Source organism: Zootoca vivipara, chromosome 6 (assembly GCF_965207765.1).
Source record: "Zootoca vivipara chromosome 6, rZooViv2.hap1.1, whole genome shotgun sequence".
In the NCBI taxonomy this organism is placed as follows: Eukaryota; Metazoa; Chordata; class Lepidosauria; order Squamata; family Lacertidae; genus Zootoca; species Zootoca vivipara.
In genome coordinates, this window is record NC_142589.1 from 85173938 (window position 1) to 85193175 (window position 19238).

Sequence of the window (19238 nt, forward strand, 5' to 3'; positions counted from 1 at the left end):
TCTACGGCGTTTGGGTTGAGCGCCCCCACCCTTTCTCCATCTTCCAGCATCCTTTCCTGCAGGGCCTGCACTCACCGCTTCCTGTGCCTCAGAAGACTTCATCCCCTTTCTGGGGAAATCCCAAAATCTTATGTGGGTTTTCAGAAAAAACGACAGACCTGCCCTTTAGATCATGGGTAGGCAAACTAAGGCCCGTGGGCCGGATGCGGCCCAATCGCCTTCTCAATCCGGCCCGCGGACGGTCCGGGAATCAGCGTGTTGCTACATGAGTAGAATGTGTCCTTTTATTTAAAATGCACCTCTTGTGGGGCACAGGAATTCGTTCATTTCCCCTCCCAAAATATAGTCCGCCCCCCCACCCAAGGTCTGAGGGACAGTGGACCGGCCCCCTGCTGAAAAAGTTTGTTGACCCCTGCTTTAGATTTACAGGCAGCTTTATTAACTTGTTGAAAGCCAAACGCTACAATTTCATTGTTGAAATGATGATAATAATAATAATAAAAATAAAAATAGAAACCAAAAAGGTCACGACACCCCAAAATAATAATAATAATAATAACAGAAGTGGTACAAGTTTGCTATGGGGGTGTGGGAGTTAAGAGAGAAAGGAAGGAGAGAATCTCGACTAAAACAGCAGAGAATGAGGTGTATATTGGGGCAAGGGGGCTTTCCTAGACATTTTTGGGAGGGAACTCCCATCTCTCTTCCGTCTCTCCACACCCCTGCCCCAAACTTTCTCCTTCGGAGAACCTGGATGCTTTTCAGCTTCCACTTCAGTGAGAATCCAGGCGGGGGGGGGGGAGACACCCCTGGTTTCAAATTCAGTGTAGCAAGTAAACAAATTTCCATTCCTAGCAAAGTGGGGGGGGGGTGGAGGGAAGAGGGATTGTGCGCCCTCCAAAACAGGGTCTACCATCGCCCAAAAGGCTCTGCCTCACCTCTCTACTCCACTGCTGGGTGAAAAGTGACACCCTTGGCAGGAACAGCCCTGAATGGGGTTGTGAAAGCCACTGGTATCACCCCATGACCCCCCCCCCACCCCCACGCACAAGCAAGAGTGTGTACACCCCCCCGCTCTGGCTGCTTCCCCTACTCACTAATATTGTGGCCTGATTTTATTTATTTTATTGAAAAGACAATGGGGGGGGGAGGAGAGTTGAAATCCCTCACTGCCTCTCTCCAGAGGTGGTACCCTGGCACCCCCTGCCCCTGCTTCTATGTGGGTCAAAATGCCCTCGCTTGCTAAAATGCCCTCTACCCTGCACCAGCACAGGAGGAACCTCTCTGGGCAACCAGAGGGAAAGGACTGCCCCAAATCAAATAAGTGTGTCTGTTTGTGTGTTACTCAGCCAATATTTCTGAAGACGTTCCCAAACACACAACCCCACCCACCTCACTCCTGACAGCCCCACGGGGAGCGATAACTCGGGGTGGGGGGTTGACTTCCAAACCCTCTCACCCAAATCCAGCTACAGGAATCCCCAAAGCTTCTTCTTTACTTGGGGGGTAGACAACAATAACAGCGCAGCCTCCTCCCCATGATCGCTATGGGCTGGGCGAAGAAGACAGGTCTTGAGGTTTTTTTTCAAAAAATAAGAGTGCTTTTGAAGTAAAAGGGGGGTGGGAAATACGTTGATTCCATGAACGCAATACAGTAAACCAACCAAACTAACGATTTGAAAAGAGGGGAGGAAAAGCAGGTTGCTGGGTCTCAGTAGTACGGACGTCTGGGATTGTTCTGTAGCGGAGGAAGAGGAAGAAAACATGGTCAGAGGATGAAGTTAGGAGGGCTAAGGGGAAGCACAGGAGAGGCTCGGTCCCCTCCCCCCAACATCCACCTCTGCAGAGAAAAGAGGACAAGTAGCCTGTGTGGGTGGGTGCGGACTGGCAGCCCGTGCATGAAACCTGACAATCCTTGCCTACAGGTGCTAAGAGAAGAAAGAGGGACCCCTCTGCCTAGTTCAAGCTCTCTCACAAACTTTGAGGGTGGGGCCAGCAGAAGGGCTGGGCGATATTATCATCCCAAACCAGTTTGAAGTCCATATTGTGATAAGAGTTTCATACTTTTAGACCTGGCAATATATCGTGACTCATGGTGTGTGTGTTATGACTGGGCGATATATTGTCCAAAACAGGTTTGAAGTCCATATCATGATATTGGTTTCATAACTGCTGACCTGGCAATATATCGTGAATCATGGTGTGTGTGTGTGTGCGCACTATGCAAAAATCACAATGTGGGGAAAACCGTGAAGCCAGCAAACGCCTCTACATAGCTCCATCCTTATTTCAGACACTGATATACGAGTATATCGTGATGTTTAGCTGGCAATATAGAAGAAGAACTTCCTGACAGTAAGAGCTGTTCGGCAGTGGAATTTGCTGCCAAGGAGTGTGGCGGAGTCTCCTTCTTTGGAGGTCTTTAAGCGAAGGCTTGACAGCCATCTGTCAGGAATGCTTTGATGGCATTTCCTGCTTGGCAGGGGGTTGGACTGGATGGCCCTTGTGGTCTCTTCCAACTCTATGATTCTATGATATCACGAAGCTGAAAACCAGATTATCGCCCAACCCTGAGAGGCAGAGGAGCAACTCATTCTAGTTCTGCTCCCATCCTCCTCCCTTCTGACTTAAGTGAAGGGCAGCATTGAGACTAGATGGGCAAAGGAAGTTGGCAAGAGGGGCTGCCCCCTGGGCTGCGTGTTAGTGAACAGGCTGGCAGGGCTGCAGGAGGCCCTGTCAGTGGGGCAGGGGTTGGAAGTTGGTGGTGTGGGGTTAAGAAGAACACAGAACAAGGTCCAGGTGATCTCACCAGCGGGTTGGGCCGGAATCTGTAGGCCAGCATCATCCTCTTGCGGAACGCTTCGTATTCATCGTCCTCCTTGGTCAGGTCAGCGGGGCGGTCGATCCCAAACCCCGCCCCGTCTACTGCTGTCACGCCCCTGTTTCGAGGGAGAAAAAGAGGCTAAGTTTACCTTCCACGGGCGCTTATTAGGGAGGGAGTCAGAAGCTGACCTGTACCGGGGGACAGGTTCTTGCCACCTGGCGGGCAAGGCACACGCTCCACCAACGGAGGGTGTGCCTCTGGGGGTGAAGCCAACGTATGGGGGATGGCCGTATCTTCCTATATATGTGAGGTTGTTGTCATGGTGCAGTTCATGTAGCTGCCAGTCGGTAGTCACAGCAACTCCTGCACGACGGCAGGTAGGAGAGAGAGAACATTGTTGGGGGCACAAAGGAGCTTGGGGCAAACAGAGGGGACAGCTGACATGCAAAGGGAGGGTTGGTCAGGTGTAGGAGGGAAAGGGGTTGGTGGGGAGGTGAGTAGGAGTAGCAGACCCCAGTAAAAAAAAAAGACCAAGAGGAGGTGGAGGAGAGAGATGGAGACAAGTGCCTACTTGTTGACGGGCGCCTTGATGCCCTGCCTCTCCGAGCCCAGGCCTTCGCCCTCCTTCCAGCCCATCTTCATCAACATTTGGAAACCGATGTTCTCCACCGTCAGCTTGAACTCCTTGTATTCGGAGTAGTCTGGCTCACGACCTTCCTGTGGGGTTAAAGAAAACCAGGGGGCTTTGCATTGTGAGGGAGAGCAAAGCTGGGGTGTGTGTGCGGACTGCTTAAAAAAGGTGCCTTGGATCACCTCCTAACGCCACCCCTGGAGGGTAGCCTCACTTGGCATTTTATTTCCTTGAGAGGAGGTGGAAGGTGAAAGCTTCTCTGAAAAGGAGCAGCCAGCTAGCCACAAACAGAACCATTTCCCTCTCCACTATGGGCAGGGCTCAGGGCACTGTACTTGATCAGTGGCAAGGGAACTGCCCTCTGCTCATGCTCAGGGGCCGTTCCAAACCAGGTCAAAGGCTTGATGAGAGCCTGGCTGAAATCAAACTCTGCTGTTCCTAACACTGAGAAGAGATTTGCAGAATCCAGCAGAAGGATCCATCCAGCCCAAGTTTCTGGGATCCCACAAGGGAGATGGTGCTCACCCTGCAAACTTGTTTCCGGGGTGTGGCATTTAGAGGTGCGTGTGAGAAATGGGGAGGGGGGGCTTGAAGAGCAGGGGGTGCAAAGGCATGTTACCTTCAGGGCCTTGAAGGTCTCCATGAACTTCTCCAGCTCGTCGGGTGGCAGGAAATCCCCAATGAAATGCTTCCCGCGGCCCATTTGAGTCAGCTGCTCTGCCCACTCTGAGAAAGGAGGATGAAAGGATGGGGGGGGGGGAAGGCAGACAGATTAAAAACAGCAGCCAACCAGGTGCCCCAACGGGAAACTCATAAGCAGGACCTGAGCCTAAGAGCAACTCTCCTGTGATTTCCAGAAACTGGCACAGAGAAGCATTGCTACCTCTGACTGTGGAGGCAGAGCACAGCTATTGTGGCTAGCAGCCATTGATCCCCTGGTCCTCCGCCATGAATTTGCCCAGTCCTCTTTCACTGCCACCTAAAGATGCCCTGCTGCCTCCTGCGGAAGCGAGCCCCAGAGGTGAACACCGTGGTGTGGGGGAGAGGCAGCACGACCTCAACTCTTCCAATCTGAAGTTCTTCTTTCATTGTTGTTTTTTTTTTAAGGAACAAATGCACCAGCTGCTGAAAAAGCGAGGGGTCTTATCGCCTTGCCAGTGTGGAAACTCTTCTGTGGATTAACCAGAAGGCATCCCTCGCCTCGCCTCGAGGCTGCAAGAAACAAACCCCTTGAAGACATCAGGGGTGGACCTGGGCGGCATTACGATTAATAGTCTGAAACCGGTATGAGCCAGTGACACATCACGGCTCCCCAGCTGCTGCCAACACAGCGCACCTCACTCCTGCCTGCCTGCCTGCCTGTGCTAGCGATGTACTGCCAGCTCAAGTTGCCTTGATCAGCTGAGAGTTGGGCAGTTCAAGGAAGTCCCCTGCCTCCGGCTCGCGACTCCTCTTGTGTGGCTTCCAGAAATGGGCATATGCAGAAGCGCCTAGTGCCTGCCATCCCATCTTGCCTACCAGCAGGCCCCCGCTGCCAGGCACACACACCTCTCGTCTTGTCCATCTCCATGCGCCTCAGCTGATGCTCCCAGGTGCCCAGCTCGCTGTCCACCTCCTCGTCGCTGTCATAGCCGGACTGGTGCTCCTTGACTGTCTTCTCCCACATGATCTGCATCTCCTGCATGGCCCGCTTGTGCTTCATGATCATGTCGTACATCTGCTGCATCTGGTGTGGAGAGAGAATTGCCAATTGTATTATTGAGCTAGATCTGATCCTATAGTTTGCATTGCCCCCCCCCCAATATTCCTCCTAAAATGCTTCTTGAAAATGCTTTCCTCTTTGCCTCTATGCCTCTGTGTGTCAAAGTGCAATCAAGGCTAAGAGCTGACCTTGTCTGGATCACAGAGAAAGGCTTATCAGTGGATGCACATAGAAGCTGCTATCCTTGACGCATAGTCTTACTCAAGGCTGAGTGAGGATGCTACCGGGGCAGCATGAGTCAGCATGTGTTTACCGGACACAGGAAGATCCTTATATGTACTTGTGACCCCCTTGTGTACGCACATTTACAGAGGAGGGGGAAAGGAGCCCAAAGAAGTGTATAAGAAGCTTTGCAATTTGTGTTTCTTTACTCTTGTCGTGAAACATGGATCACCGAGAGTCCCTTAAATTTAAGGATTAAAATTCTTTCTCTGAATTCAACCCCGGTGTCATTATTGACTATCTCTGTCCTGCCTGGGCGCAACTTAAAGGACCCTTAGTAGCTGATAAGGCTACACTGGGAGCGGGTGGAGAAAGAAGAAGCCGTGACTGAAGGGTGACAGAATGATGCTTTTCCCCCACCCCTGCGGAAGTCAGGTGGGCCCACCAAACTGGGCCCCTGCTTGAGGAAGACTTGAACTCCTGATGGCAGGTAGCAAGCGCTGAGAGAGCAGAGATATGTGAAACCGTTACCTCTTGCTGCTCCTTCAGCTGCTTCCTCTGGGCGTCCGAAAGCTCCATCACCCCCACCAGCCCGGCCGGCTTCCCCTTCTCATAGCCGAGGCCTTTGAGGTCCTGGACTGAAGACAAGGAGCAGCATCGGGTTAGCCCTGACTGCACACAGCACACACACACACACCCAAATACTTCTATCACCATCTGTACCCAACATGGAAAGCGGATGGCCAGGAGGAGTGAGGTGGGGGAAGGAGGAGGAGTCAGAGATTAGATTTCTTTTTTCACATATATTGCAATCGCTCACAAGGGGCCGACACAGGTCAGCATTAGGGTTGCCAGACTCAATAGAGGACAGGACTTCTGTGCCTTTAATTGCCCCGCTCTCTTTTGAGTCTGGAAACCTTAAAGAGAAACCAGCAGACCCTTTGCTTGGAAATTAAACAAAGGGCCTGCTGGTTTCTCTTTAAGGTTTCCAGGCTCAAAAGAGAGCAGGGCAATTAAAGGCACAGAAGTCCTGTCCTCTATTGAGTCTGGCAACCCTAGTCAGCATGAAAGATGCTAGGCTTTTGTCAGTTCCTTTATTCAAGGAAACGGCATACAACTCAGCAACCATTCCCAGCAGGTCTTGCCCCTATGGAACCCCTATGGAACCCTATGGTCCCTGCCTTCCACCCTCTCGAAGGCTCCTCCTCTCCCAGATGTTTCCCAGTCTCAAACTCTGTCTGCCCACCTCTTGCCTCTGTTCTGCCCTCCTCATTATTCTGTTGGAGGCTAGGGTGGAGAGAGCTTGTCACAGCCAGAAAGAGAGACTCCCTGGATTCTTCTGCAGCCTCTTGACCACCCCTCCTTGCTTCAGCCTCAGTCTGAACTGCTCTCTGTCACAGCCTCTTCCTGCTCACTAAAGCCTGTTGCTCCGTCAGCATCCGGCACATCTTCCCAATCTTCTCCCTCTGACCTCTCCTCAGTGTTCCACCACCAACCCCCTGGCTCTGAGCCTTCCTCCTCTAGGGGTTCCCTGGCTGCTGCCTCCCACCATTCCACCAGTCTGTGACACACTTGGAGCCGCTCTGCTCTGCCGACCCCATCAACAGTAGGCTGCATCCAGCTGAGTTGGATTATACAAATGTATGGAAGCCATTATGGCCGTGCTCTGCCTCCATGGTCGGAGGCAGTAATGCTTCTGAACTCCAGCTGCTGGAAACCGCAGGAGGGGAGAGGGCTCTTGTGCTCAGATCCTGCCTGCTAGTTTCCCATCTGCTTGGCCACTGTGAGTGTGGGTCACTGGACTTAGATGGGTCTCCTTGGCCTGATTCAGAGGCCAGGCTCTTCTTAGTTTCTTATGACCCCTAAGAGGAGCCTCCATGGAGGGAGCCAGTCTACCATAGAATGGCGAGAAAGCTCTGTTCCTGCTTGTGGGGCAGCTGGCTGGCCAGTGTGGGAACAGAAGGGCCTCCCCTTTGAACCAGTCCAGTAGTGCCCTGCCCTGATCTCCAGGGACGAACAAAGCGCTGCCCGACCCGCAACCGCCACTCACCCGACAACGGGGTAGGCGAAGGGTCCTTTGCCTGCTCAGTGAGCTCTGGGGGAGGCAAGTCCACCTTCTCCTCTTCCGGGCCCCACCGGCTTTTCCTCTTTTTTTTGGTGGCAGGCGCAGGTGGCAGTGGCTGCAGTGGCTGCAGTGGCTTTGCAGGAGGGGCGGCCGGTGTAGGCAGCAGTGCCACTGAGGAGGAGGAAGAGGAAGAGGAAGAAGAAGAGGGAGCCCCCTCGGGAGGGACTTTGCGTTTCAGGTTGGCTGCCGGGATGGGAGGGACCCCATCAGCGTCGTCGTTGGATTTCCGGTATTCCTCCAGCTTCTGCCGGTAATACTTGTAGCCGGAGCTGCAGGGATCATACAAAAATCTGCAGAAGAAGTGTACAAAGGCCAATTAAAGGGGAGAAAAATCCATTTTAAATAAATATATTATTATTATTATTATTATTATTATTATTATTATTATTATTATTATATTGAATTCATCAATAATTTTTGTTGGATTTTTAAGATCAAGAACCACGAACGTCGCATTTTTCAAACAGGAGCTGTAGAAAACACGGAAGTTGGAAATCTCCCACAATGGCAATGTACGAAATAACTGATTTGGTGTTAAAATGCAATAGAACAATTAAAAAATGGTCAAAGAATGCAGCGAGCTACACATAATATATACCAAATCCTGAAGCATGTAAAAAGAAAGAAAGAAAACCGAAATACAGTGCAAAACTTTAAAAAAAGATGCACTGAGATGAAGCAATAAAATTAAGTAACCATTATTATTCAAAATATTCAAGCAGCTGTGGCGCCACCTAGTGGTATAAGGGCTGTTATGGCAAATGGATTGATTAAAATGAAAAATTTCCCTTTTTCTCTCACAGGTGAGCCTAGTTCACCAAAGAAAGTGGGGTAGGAGATTTATGCCAACCATACACTTCCTCATTACTTCTTTGTTACATTTCTATCCCATCTGAGGAGCTCAAGGTTCATACATGGTTCTCCCCATTTGATATTCACCACAACCCTGGGAGGTAGACTAGGGGCCAAGAGATGCCTGGCCATGAGAGGACCCAAGTGAGTTGCATGGCTTAGTGGGTGGATGTGAACCCTGGTCTCCCCCAGGTCCAAGGTCCTTTTTGTGTAAAGTTTATTTTAATTTCATTTTATAACACGTATAAAACCGAGAGAACCGTTGTTAACAAAAGATGGAAATTAAAAGATAGAGAGAAAAATTATAAAACAGGCATGCGGGGCGAGTACAGTGGCACATGGGTAAAATAACAAAGCCCCCCAAGAATAATAATAATAATAATAATAATACAATAAAATAATAATAATAATAATAATAATAATAATAATAATAATATATTATTATTTATACCCCGCCCATCTGGCTGGGTTTCCTCAGCCACTCTGGGCGGCTTCCAACAGAAAAATGAAATAAAAATAATCTATTAAACATTAAAAGCCTCCCTAAACAGAGCTCCCTTCAGCTGTCTTCTAAAAATCTGGTAGCTGTTTTTCTCTTTGACACCTGGTGGGAGGGCGTTCTACATGGCAGGCGCCACTACCGAGAAGGCCCTCTGCCTGGTTCCCTGTAGCTTTGCTTCTCGCAGTGAGGGAACCGCCAGAAGGCCCTCGGTACTGGACCTCAGTGTCCGGGCAGAACGATGGGGGTGGAGACACTCCTTCAGGAATATCAGCAGTAATCTATCAAGTGTCGTCTCAGATCTGCCGCACATGTGACGATGGTTCCATAGTACAGTGGTACCTCATTCGACGCTTCTGCGCATGCGCGAACCGCCGAACCTAGAAGTAACCTGTTCCATTACTTCCGGGTTCGCTGCATTCGTAACCAGTGTTGTACGCAACCCGCAGCATTCGTATCCAGAGGTATGACTGTATATGTAATGAAGGAATGCCAAATCATATAAAAGGCGCCTGGAGGTTCCAGTCCTCATCAAAATCTCATGTAACTTTCTCCATTATTCCAAGTGAGTGGTACAAAGCATCAAGCGTAAGATTTGTGGGCTGTTTCCCTATCACTGTTTGAGCTGCCGAGATCCTATTTATAACACTAGTTGTTTTGACAACATATCTACACGGCTACATATCTACTCCAATATATAATCTAATCACCAAATGACACCTTAAACCTAGGCTATGCTTGCTCTATGTGTGCGCGCTGGCACACAGAATCTCCCACTCCCCAAAATCCCAGCTGACCCCCCTCACCTGAAGGACTGGTTCTCTCGGTGGTTCTTCAGGGCGACCATTTCTGCCACGGGGCCCCCGTCGGCAACGAACCTGGCGAGCTTCTCAGCGCACTCCTTGGTCTCTTCGTCCTCTGGAGGCGAAACTTTAAGCAGGCTGTCAGTACGGTGCCCCCAACTCACATACCCAACAGCCACAAGCTCTTAATCTGGCCTTAAGGAACCCCGGGAGGGGAGGGGACGGAATAAGCGGGAAGAGGAGGGTTTAACATTTCTCTTTCTCAGTCTGTTTCTTGCTTTTTCGCCTCCCCACTTTGATCACAAACAGAAAAGGAGGAAATAATGCCGGCTCACGCGCAAGGCTCGCTGCACTCAGAGCAGATCCACAGCTAAGTCCCAATATTGTCAACTGCTCCCTGGGGGCAGTGGGGGCTATCTGGGGGGGGGGCGCTAAGAAGGAAGGGGGTGGCAGAGGCGTAAATGACTCTCAGCCTTTGAAAAGCTGGTTTCCCCGGATCAATACCCAGAGAGTTTTAACCTTCAACCCCACTTCACAGGGGCACTCTGAGAATTCTGACACTCTTTGAAAGGAATAGTGTACTTTCAGCCCCCTTAATGAACTACAGCTCCCAGAACTCTTTGGGGAAGAAGTCAAGACTGTTTGCAGTGCTATCATGGCATGCTTTAAATGTATGGTCTCAGAGCATAACCACTGACATTAAGGCACACAACTTCCTCATTGTGCACAAAAAAGGGCCTGGAAAAAACTTTGATGGCTCAGAAACATCCAGAGGGCAAGAGGTTGCTCACTCCTGGCGCAGATATACCCCCTCTTGGTTCTCTCCCCCCCCCCAAGCATTTCCCCCCACCCCACCCTGGTCTGTTACACAGTAACACCCACACCTGCAAACCGGAAAGCAGACAGGCGTGCTATACTAGGGGTTGTCACCCTGTCTGAAGAAATCTGTGCCCAATTCATTGTATGGCTTTTCCGGCGGTTGGTGTACTGACTAAATCTTGCATCTGGTAAACGCCTAACCCTGGCTGCTGCTCAGAGTCAGCAATGTTTCCGAATGCCAGTTGCTTGACACTACGGGAGGGGAGAGGGCTGCTCTTGCGCTTGGATCCTGCTTGTGGGTTTCCGCATTGGGGCACCTTGCTGGCCGCTGCTAGGGCAGGATGGTGAACTAGATCTTTTGACCTGATCCAGCGCGTCCTCCTCTTGTACTGAAGCACCCAAAATCCATATTCTTCATAAACAGTTTTCATTTTGACAAGCCTTTCCAGCTTGAGGTCTCTGCCTTAGGAGTTTTCATTCAAATCGCTTAAACCTACCTTCATAGCAGGTTTCCTAGACTGCTTTTAAAATCAATTTTTAGCTGTCTTTATGGTAAATCTGCGAACGGCCAAAAGACATGCATAGCAAGCAACTTAATTGTTACTGCTTTGCAGGGGATTGAACTATTATTTACAGTATGAAAATGATTCTATGATAGGGGTTGGCAAGGTTTACCGGCCATGGGCTGGATCACTCCCATGGAGATTGTCCATGGGCCGGACTGGTGCAGCACGACGCCGGAAATCACACCTGCACATGTCCGCGGCGCTGGATATCATTTCTGCGCATGCCCAGACGCTGAAAATCGCACCTGCGCAGAAGCAATTTTTGGCGTCTGGACATGCGCAAACACGATTTTTGGTATCTGCGCGTGCACAGACGCGATTCCCAGCGCTGCTCGGTGAATCCCCACATTGTGCTAGTTTAGCGCAGCGCATGGGAGACTCACTGAGAGGGCCGGTAAAACAGTCTTCGTGGGCCGCATCCAGCTCATGTGCCACACGTTGCCAACCCCTGTTCTATGACCTGAGTACAAGAGCAACTCTCGCTTCCTGCCGTCTCCAGCAACTGGTATTGAGAAGCATTTACTGCCTCTGAAAATATTAACAACAATAAAAAATGTTGTAAACTATTCTTGATTGGTGCTTTGCACCCTGAAGGCGGGATATTAGTTCTTCAAGAAATAATTAAGGCTGGATCAAGAGTTAGGCATGCTTAGAGCAGGTCCCCTGGAGACACTAGGCCTCAAGTGAGCCAGCATTTCAACAGATCTGAGTCAAAAGCAGCTAACAGCAACCCAAGCCACATCTACTCAGAAATAAGTTGTTCTGAATTCAATGGGGCTTCCTCTCAGGTTATGAGGGGTTAGGGTAGCAGCCAAATTATCTTTTTTTAAAAAAAACACCTAAAACTAAAAATCTGCTGCTTGATTAATCAGTAGATCAATCTGCTGGGTTTTTTTTAAAAGAAGCTCTCAGCTCTAATATCTACCTGCATCAACACCAAACTTCACCCTCCAGATGTTTTAGCAGGCACAACGGTGTATTGTGGGAGTTGTAGTCCAAAATGTCTGTGCTGCCTGGGGCTGAAGGGAGTCATAGTGCAAAACATCTGGAGGATGCCATGCTAGCCAAGGCTGATCTCTACACACTCCCAGCCCGTAGCCCAGAACTTTCCAAACTGTGAGTCATGACACGCTAGTGTGTCAACTGCAGTGTGTAGGTGTGTTGTGCCAATGCTCCCGGCGCTCCTCCCAGGAGTGTACTTTCAGCTCACTGAAAGTAGTTTAACCTCCGGTTTGCTAGTAAAACTGAATTAGTGTGTCACAAAACGATGCCTGTCTTAAAAGTGTGTCAACAGCATGAATAGTTTGGAGAGTTCTGCCCACAAAAATATAGCTTAGGCAAGAACTGCAGGAGGGGAGCAATGACCCTCGCCTTACCTTTCTGAAAAGAGACCTCTTCTGGATCTTGACCCTTCTTCCACATTTCCGCCAGCTTTTTCCTGTAATACAGAAACTCCGGACTGTTCTTATCGTGCAGGAATCTGAGGGGTGCGAGAGAGAAAAGGGCATTAAGGGGGATCGGGTCTTGGAAGAGTCCTAGTGTAAAAGGTGCACAGCAGGAGAGGTGGATAGCAACAAGCATGGAAGGGGGAGTCAAGGGCTACCCTTGGCTTCCTGCACCATGACTGACCACACAAGGGAGGGAGAAGAGGGAGGGCAGATACACAAGAACAGCAGCAAACGTACGCAAAAGTCGGGTTGTCCTTGCAGTCCTCAAGCGCCACCTTCTCCAGATCGGGGCCCCCCTCTGCCACGACCCTGGCCAGCTTCTCCACCACTCGGCGAGTCCGGGTGTCCTCTGGGGGACAAACTTTAAGCAGGCTGTCAGTACTGGGGCTCAACTCACACACCCAACAGGCACATTACCTCTTTAAGAACCACAGCAGTAGGCCCACGAGACGGCGGGGGAGAAGGAGGGAGCGGGGTGGGTGGAACGAGGAGAAAGAGGATGAAACGATGGAGCCACAGCAGGCAGCAACATAAGCCTGATGCTTTCAATACGGGGGGAAGGGGTAGGAAGGCGCAGGCATGCAGGACTGACCTACCAACACCTACTGGACACTGGGGCAGCTGTGTCTACGCTGTATTGTTTTTTGTTTTAATTTGTAAACCTCCTTGTTATTGTTTGTACAATCGCCTGGTTTACAGTTTTCTCAACTATGGTATATCAAGCACGGTTTACTCAACCGTGGGCTATCAAACCATGGTTTTCTCAACTATGGTATATCAAGCCATGGTTTACTCAACCGTGGTCTAAACTACACCCTCCCAGCTGACTTTCCTTTTGTGTTGCGTCCCTTTAAGGCTGTAGGCCTAAGGGCAATGACTCAGTGATGTGTTACGTTCATCCTGAAAGCCCTTTTTTGGCTCAAGTGAGGGATTAATCAATAAATAAGGCTGGGGGTGTGGGGAGAGGGTGTTGCTCCTGACCTGGACATGTACCTCCCTCCCTCTCAAGGCACGTTTTTAACTGCTTTTACAACACCCAGCGGAATTTTAAGCACTCAAACAAATAAGTATCTTTTCAGCTGGCCAGAATCCCCCTTTGGAAAAATGATGGGAAGCTGTACAGGGCAGAGGGCCCTGTTCCCTCGCTTTGTAAAGAAACGCCACTTACTTTTTATCTCCAGCCACTGCTCGTAGTCTTCCTCCTCATCCTCATCGTCTGGCGACTGGAAAACACTGAGGCGGTTGGTCACGGGTGTCTGCTTGGAATGGGTGTAGTTCTTGACCTGGTTCAGCATGCTGGTGACACTCAGGTTGGGGCGCTTCCCGCTCAGTGAGGGCTTCTTTGCGGTGCTGGCAGCCGGGGGGTTTGCTGCAGAGGCCTTGGCAGAGCTGGAGGAAGCGTCTGGAGGGGTGGGGAGACAGAGGTTGACATTATTATTATTATTATTATTATTATTATTATTATTAACAACTCAATTTATGTACTGCCCTTCCCCAACAGACCACAGGGCAGTTTACAACATGTCATGAACTGGCAGGGTGACAGGAAGGAGGACCCTGGCAAGGGGTGTACCCTGTTTCTCATATTTTAAGACATACCCATAAAATAAGCCATAGCAGGATTTTTAAGCATTCAAGGAATATAAGCCATACCCCGAAAATAAGACATAGTGATAGGCACAGCAGCAATGCCGGCTGCAGCAGGAGGAGGAGGAAAAAAATAAGACATCCCTTGAAAATAAGCCATAATGTGTTTTTTTGAGAAAAAAATAAATATAAGACATGTCTTATAATATGAGAAACACGGTAGTTGGGACTGAGACACACTGGGGATGGAGGATGGCGAGGGGATGGGGGTCAGTGCACAGGAACAAAAGCAGCAGGACCCATTGCAAGAGCCAGAGGGGCTCGTGTCCCCACAAATAGCAGGCTCTGAGGCATAGGGAGCAGCAGGAGGGTCACTCCAGAAGGCAAGGATCCATAGCCCAGCTCCCTAGCTGGCCGGGTGGGGCTTGCTAGCTCTGGAAGCAGGGGTGTGATTTCCTCGGCTAGAAAAGGCTTGGAGCAGGTGAGGGTCACATGCCTTATGAAGCCCAGATGCTGCAATCAGGAAGGAAAGTACAAAAGTGAAGCAGAGCTGCGTATGCTCAGCTACCCATGCTGCCGGACCTTGGCTTCAATGCTCCTGGGCCTCTACGGGACTGGGCTTTGGTTTTGGTTCTGGACTGTATCCTGTCTGCTGCACTTGAGACTTGGCTCCTTGGATTGACCCTGAACCTCATTCCTGACCTTTGGACTTGTGTGGATTGACCCTTGGGACTTGGCATACTGGCCTGCTGCCAGGTACGCCAGGGGTTCAAGGACACAACATAGAACACAAGATAAATACAATAGTAGTTAAAAAAACAACACTCAACAACCCATCCCTCACCCTGCTTTAAAAGGACATTGTTTAAAAGCCAAAGGTCTGGTTGTAGAGGAATGCGTTCACCTGGTGCCTATCCCTACAAATAGGAAGCATGCATAAATTACATGTGGCAAAAAGCTTGGAGGATCCTGAAAAATTCTATGCTGTCTGGGGGCAACTTAATCACGTGTATAACCAATACCTGGACTCCCTCTCCATGGTACAATGTAAAATTTAGCTTACCTAATGGTCTGCTCACTTGATTTAAGTTTCTTCCTGATATACTACACTGTTTCTTTTTTCATATTTGTACTTCTGCTATTTTTTTTGCATATATTTGTTTGACTTAAATAACAGTTGAAAGAAAAAGGAAAACGGGTTTGAGAGGAGTGGTCCAGGAGTGTGTGCAAAAACTCACTCTACTGCATAGAAGGAAAAACCTGACATTCATTGCCCCGCCTGCTTTTCCCATTAGCCCAGCCTGCTATTGACATGTGGCCCCCAATAGATCTGCCCAGAAGAGAACATGGCTCTTTGTGCTGAAAGAAATTCCTTACCCTTGGGACTTACAACAGGCACACAGAATTGGCAGAGTGGACTCAGGAACAGTGCTTACCGCTGCCCAACTTCTCTTTCTGCAGCTTGAGGAACTGCTGGAGGAAACTCCCATCGTTGGCAAATTTGTTGGAAACAGAGCTTTCCCCATCTCCGCTGTCGTCGCTGTGGGATTAAAAGAAGAGGAAAGAGGGAAGAGGTTAGAGACCACAGCATTGCTGTGGAGCACAGAGCTTCCCTCGCCAGCAAATAATAATAATAATAATAATAATAATCCAATAACTAAGACTCCCTTCCCTTCGCAAATTAAGCCTTTGCTCATTCTTATGGAGTTCTATCCCTGTTTTCAAAAGACACACAAAAGGAGAACTGTGTGTCCTTGGTTGCAATCCCATCCCCTTGACTTCCACGTGATCTATGTGCTGATGTCACAAGACTGGAAGGACTGCGCTCATGCAAAGCTGCAGAAGAGGCTAGCCCAGATCGGCTACTCACACATATATGGCTTTGTAGGAAGGTAATAACAGGCTTGCTCTTTGTCTCAGGAGTGAAAGATCCAATTTCGCTCAATGCAAATAGCAGGAATATCTGGCCCCTGGCAGATGCTGAGCAGGAGATTGCATCAAAACAGCAGCCAGCCTCATAATCTGATTGCTAAATCTCGAGCATCATGAATAATTTGATGCTCAATTCACACCTGAGGCAAATGCAGTCAGCCTCTCCTCAGAGGTCAGCAGGAATGGGACATGAGAAGAGCAGGGACTCACTCAGAAAAACTTACTTTGTATATTTATTAGACTTCTGTGCTTTCCTGCATCCTCTGACCCTATCACACAGGCAATTGCCTGCCCATTGCTCCCAGCCTATCAGAAAGGTACAGTATTAACAATGCAATCCTACGTACTCGCTGGCCTGCGAGGCCTGCTGACTAGCCAAGTGGCTGCGCTTGGCTTGACGCTCTAGCTTGGCCTCGATCTCCCGCTTCTTTTGGGCAATCAGCTTCTCCTGGTGGAGGATGTTCACATTGGTCTTCACAGATTTGGGCATCGTGACACCAAACCACCGGCTGGTTTTCCCTGGCCGAGAAGAAGGGGCACCACAAAAAACAAAAGAAATTATATTAACCCTTCATATAATCATTGCAAAGGGGAAAGGGCTTCAAAGGACATTTGTTACAACCCTCAGCTGAAAGCAGGATCTGGCATGTAGATATGAGTCAAACTAATGGTCCAAATAAAACTGTCTACACCAGGCATCCCCAAACTGCGGCCCTCCAGATGTTTTGGCCTACAACTCCCATGATCCCTAGCTAACAGGACCAGTGGTCAGGGAAAATGGGAATTGTAGTCCAAAACAGCTAAAGCTATGGTTTTCCCAGTAGTGATGTATGGAAGTGAGAGCTGGACCATAAAGAAGGCTGATCGCCAAAGAATGGATGCTTTTGAATTATGGTGCTGGAGGATACTCTTGAGAGTCCCATGGACTGCAAGAAGATCAAACCTATCCATTCTGAAAGAAATCAGCCCTGAGTGCTCACTGGAAGGACACATCGTGAAGCTGAGGCTCCAATACTTTGGCCACCTCATGAGAAGACTCCCTGGAAAAGACCCTGATGTTGGGAAAGATTGAGGGCAGAAGGAGAAGGGGACGACAGAGGACGAGATGGTTGGACAGTGTTCTCGAAGCTACGAACATGAGTTTGACCAAACTGCGGGAGGCAGTGGAAGACAGGAGTGCCTGGCGGACATGACTAAATGACTAAACAACAAGTCCAAAACATCTGGAGGGCCGAAGTTTGGGGATGCCTGGTCTACACTGACTGGCAGTGGCTCTTGCTAGGATTTCAGACAGCCCTGCCTGAAGATGTCAGGGATTGAGTGTGTTAGAAATTCAGATATATAAGCTAGGAGCCAAATGGCTCCTTAAACAATGGTTACAGCCGCCAAACCAGAATGTCTAGTTGCCATTTTTGGCCACGACGGCTCTAAAGTCTTATTTTTCAAAGGATGGAGTGAATGTGATTGATTCTCAGTTAAACATCTGGCTAGTTCAGAGGACAACCCTGAGCTAGGCTAAGATCTTTGAGAACTTAAAGAAGAAAAGTCAGTTGATCCAGGGACAGTCCACGTACCTATTGGCCTATTCCTACCTCTTTTTCTTAACGGTGACAAGGACGATTCATAATGTAAAAATATTCTTCACATCTCTGAGCAGGGCAGTGGGGTAAGCAAAGACAAACGACAACAATTAACTATGATGTTGTTCACTGCTCCTGCTCAGGCTGCACAGAAAAAGCATCTTGGTTCCAGAAATTCATTCCCTATTGTGAGGATAAAATATAACGGATAGAATTCTACAGGATGCTGCATTAGCGAGTGAAAACAGCCCAGATCCAAGCATCTCCAGGTGGTGGTGAAGAAAGGCACCATCCTGGCACTCAGGCATCTTCACTTGGTTGCAAGTGGTCAAACGACAGGTGCAAAATGAATACTGTACAGTACTTAAAATGTTTAGTATGGCTAAGACGCTTTGGATTGCCTCAGGTGAAATGAAGTGGCTAACGGGTTTAATTTTTATTAATACCCTGTTTCCCCTTTTTTAATACGTAGTCATAAAGTAAGCCATGGCAGGGTTTTTAAGTATTTGAGAAATATAAGACATACCCCGAAAATAAGCCATACTTCCGCGCCGCGGAAACCAACCTCCACAGGCACCTCCACTCACAGAGTCACTCCATGCAGCCAGCACTGCAGGAGCACGATCAGCTATGATGAGGCGCTCCAAGAGCTCCGCTTAACAGCTGATCGCGCTCCCGCCTTGCTGGCTGCATCCCCGCGCTCTGCCTTCTCGTCCACCGCCATCCCTGCCACTTCCGTGCTTGCCGCCACTGCTGGGCTCACTGCATCTTCCTTGCCTGGCCCGGCCAAGGAGCTTGGAGCGCCCTGCAGCGGCGGGCGGAGCACATGAGCCAGCGGCCTCTGCCTGGCCTGGCCAAAGACGCCTGCCACCCCGCCACCCGGAACTGGGGGCTGCTGCAGCGCCGAGCACTCAAGACAGCCCAGCAGCGCCCTGAGCCAGCGCCCTGAACCGTAAAAACCGTACCGGTAATAAAAAAATAAGACATCCCACCGAAAGTAAGCCACCCTGTGTTTTTTGAGGGGGGAAAAGTTATAAGACGGTGTCTTAAAAAGGGGGAAACACGGTAGTAGTAGTAATAATGATGATGATGATGACGAGACCTGCAGTAATAACTTGGCGACCCCCAAAACAGCAGCAGTAGAGAAAGAGCTTAGAAGGCCCAGCGAAGGAAGAGAAAGGGGTTGTTTTTTTAATACTGGGCAGGGACAGCCGATTCGTGGGGGCCCAACGGGGAGGAAGAAGAGAAGGACGGAGAAGAGACTGGGGCGGGGGGCTTACCTGACTGGAAAGGGGCGGGGCGGGGGAAGGAAGACTCACCTGGCGCATCTTTGCTGCCGTCCATCGCTCTCAGGATGTCCCCACCCTTCTCCCACAATGCACCGCACGGAAAGGCCGCCTCCCAGCGTCGTTGACGTAGGCGCGTTGCATTCTGGGGGGGCGGAGAGGAGAAAGGAGATGTAAGATGGTCGCTCCTGGATGGATGCCGGGAATTGTAGTCCACGTCTGGTAGAGGGGTTGGGGAATGCAGAGAAAGCAGAGAGGGGAAGAAGCCGGTCTTTTCAGGCCAGAGGCGTCTCTGAGGGTTTTTAACATCGGCTTCGGCTGCTGCTGCAGGGAGGATAAAGCAGCTGGGAAGCGAGGAGCTG

The 19238-nt window shown here is 49.8% G+C and overlaps 1 protein-coding gene across 2 annotated transcripts; it reads right to left on the reverse strand.

Annotated features, from left to right (window-relative positions):
• Window positions 1-416: 416 nt before the first annotated feature.
• Window positions 417-18965, reverse strand: SUGP1 (SURP and G-patch domain containing 1). 2 transcript variants are annotated; one of them, XM_035118589.3, is made up of 14 exons: window positions 18910-18965; window positions 16358-16529; window positions 15515-15618; window positions 13660-13893; window positions 12729-12852; window positions 12420-12523; window positions 9662-9773; window positions 7430-7794; window positions 5911-6017; window positions 5004-5181; window positions 4075-4181; window positions 3396-3541; window positions 2810-2939; window positions 417-1738 (listed from the first exon to the last, which is right to left on the reverse strand). In XM_035118589.3, the coding sequence occupies exons 1-14, from the start codon at window positions 18932-18934 to the stop codon at window positions 1712-1714; spliced, it is 1935 nt and encodes a 644-aa protein (XP_034974480.1). In that variant the 5' UTR covers window positions 18935-18965; the 3' UTR covers window positions 417-1711. The 2 variants fall into 2 exon arrangements, with proteins under 2 accessions (XP_034974480.1, XP_034974479.1); XM_035118588.3 differs by having other exon boundaries at window positions 9662-9785.
• Window positions 18966-19238: the final 273 nt, after the last annotated feature.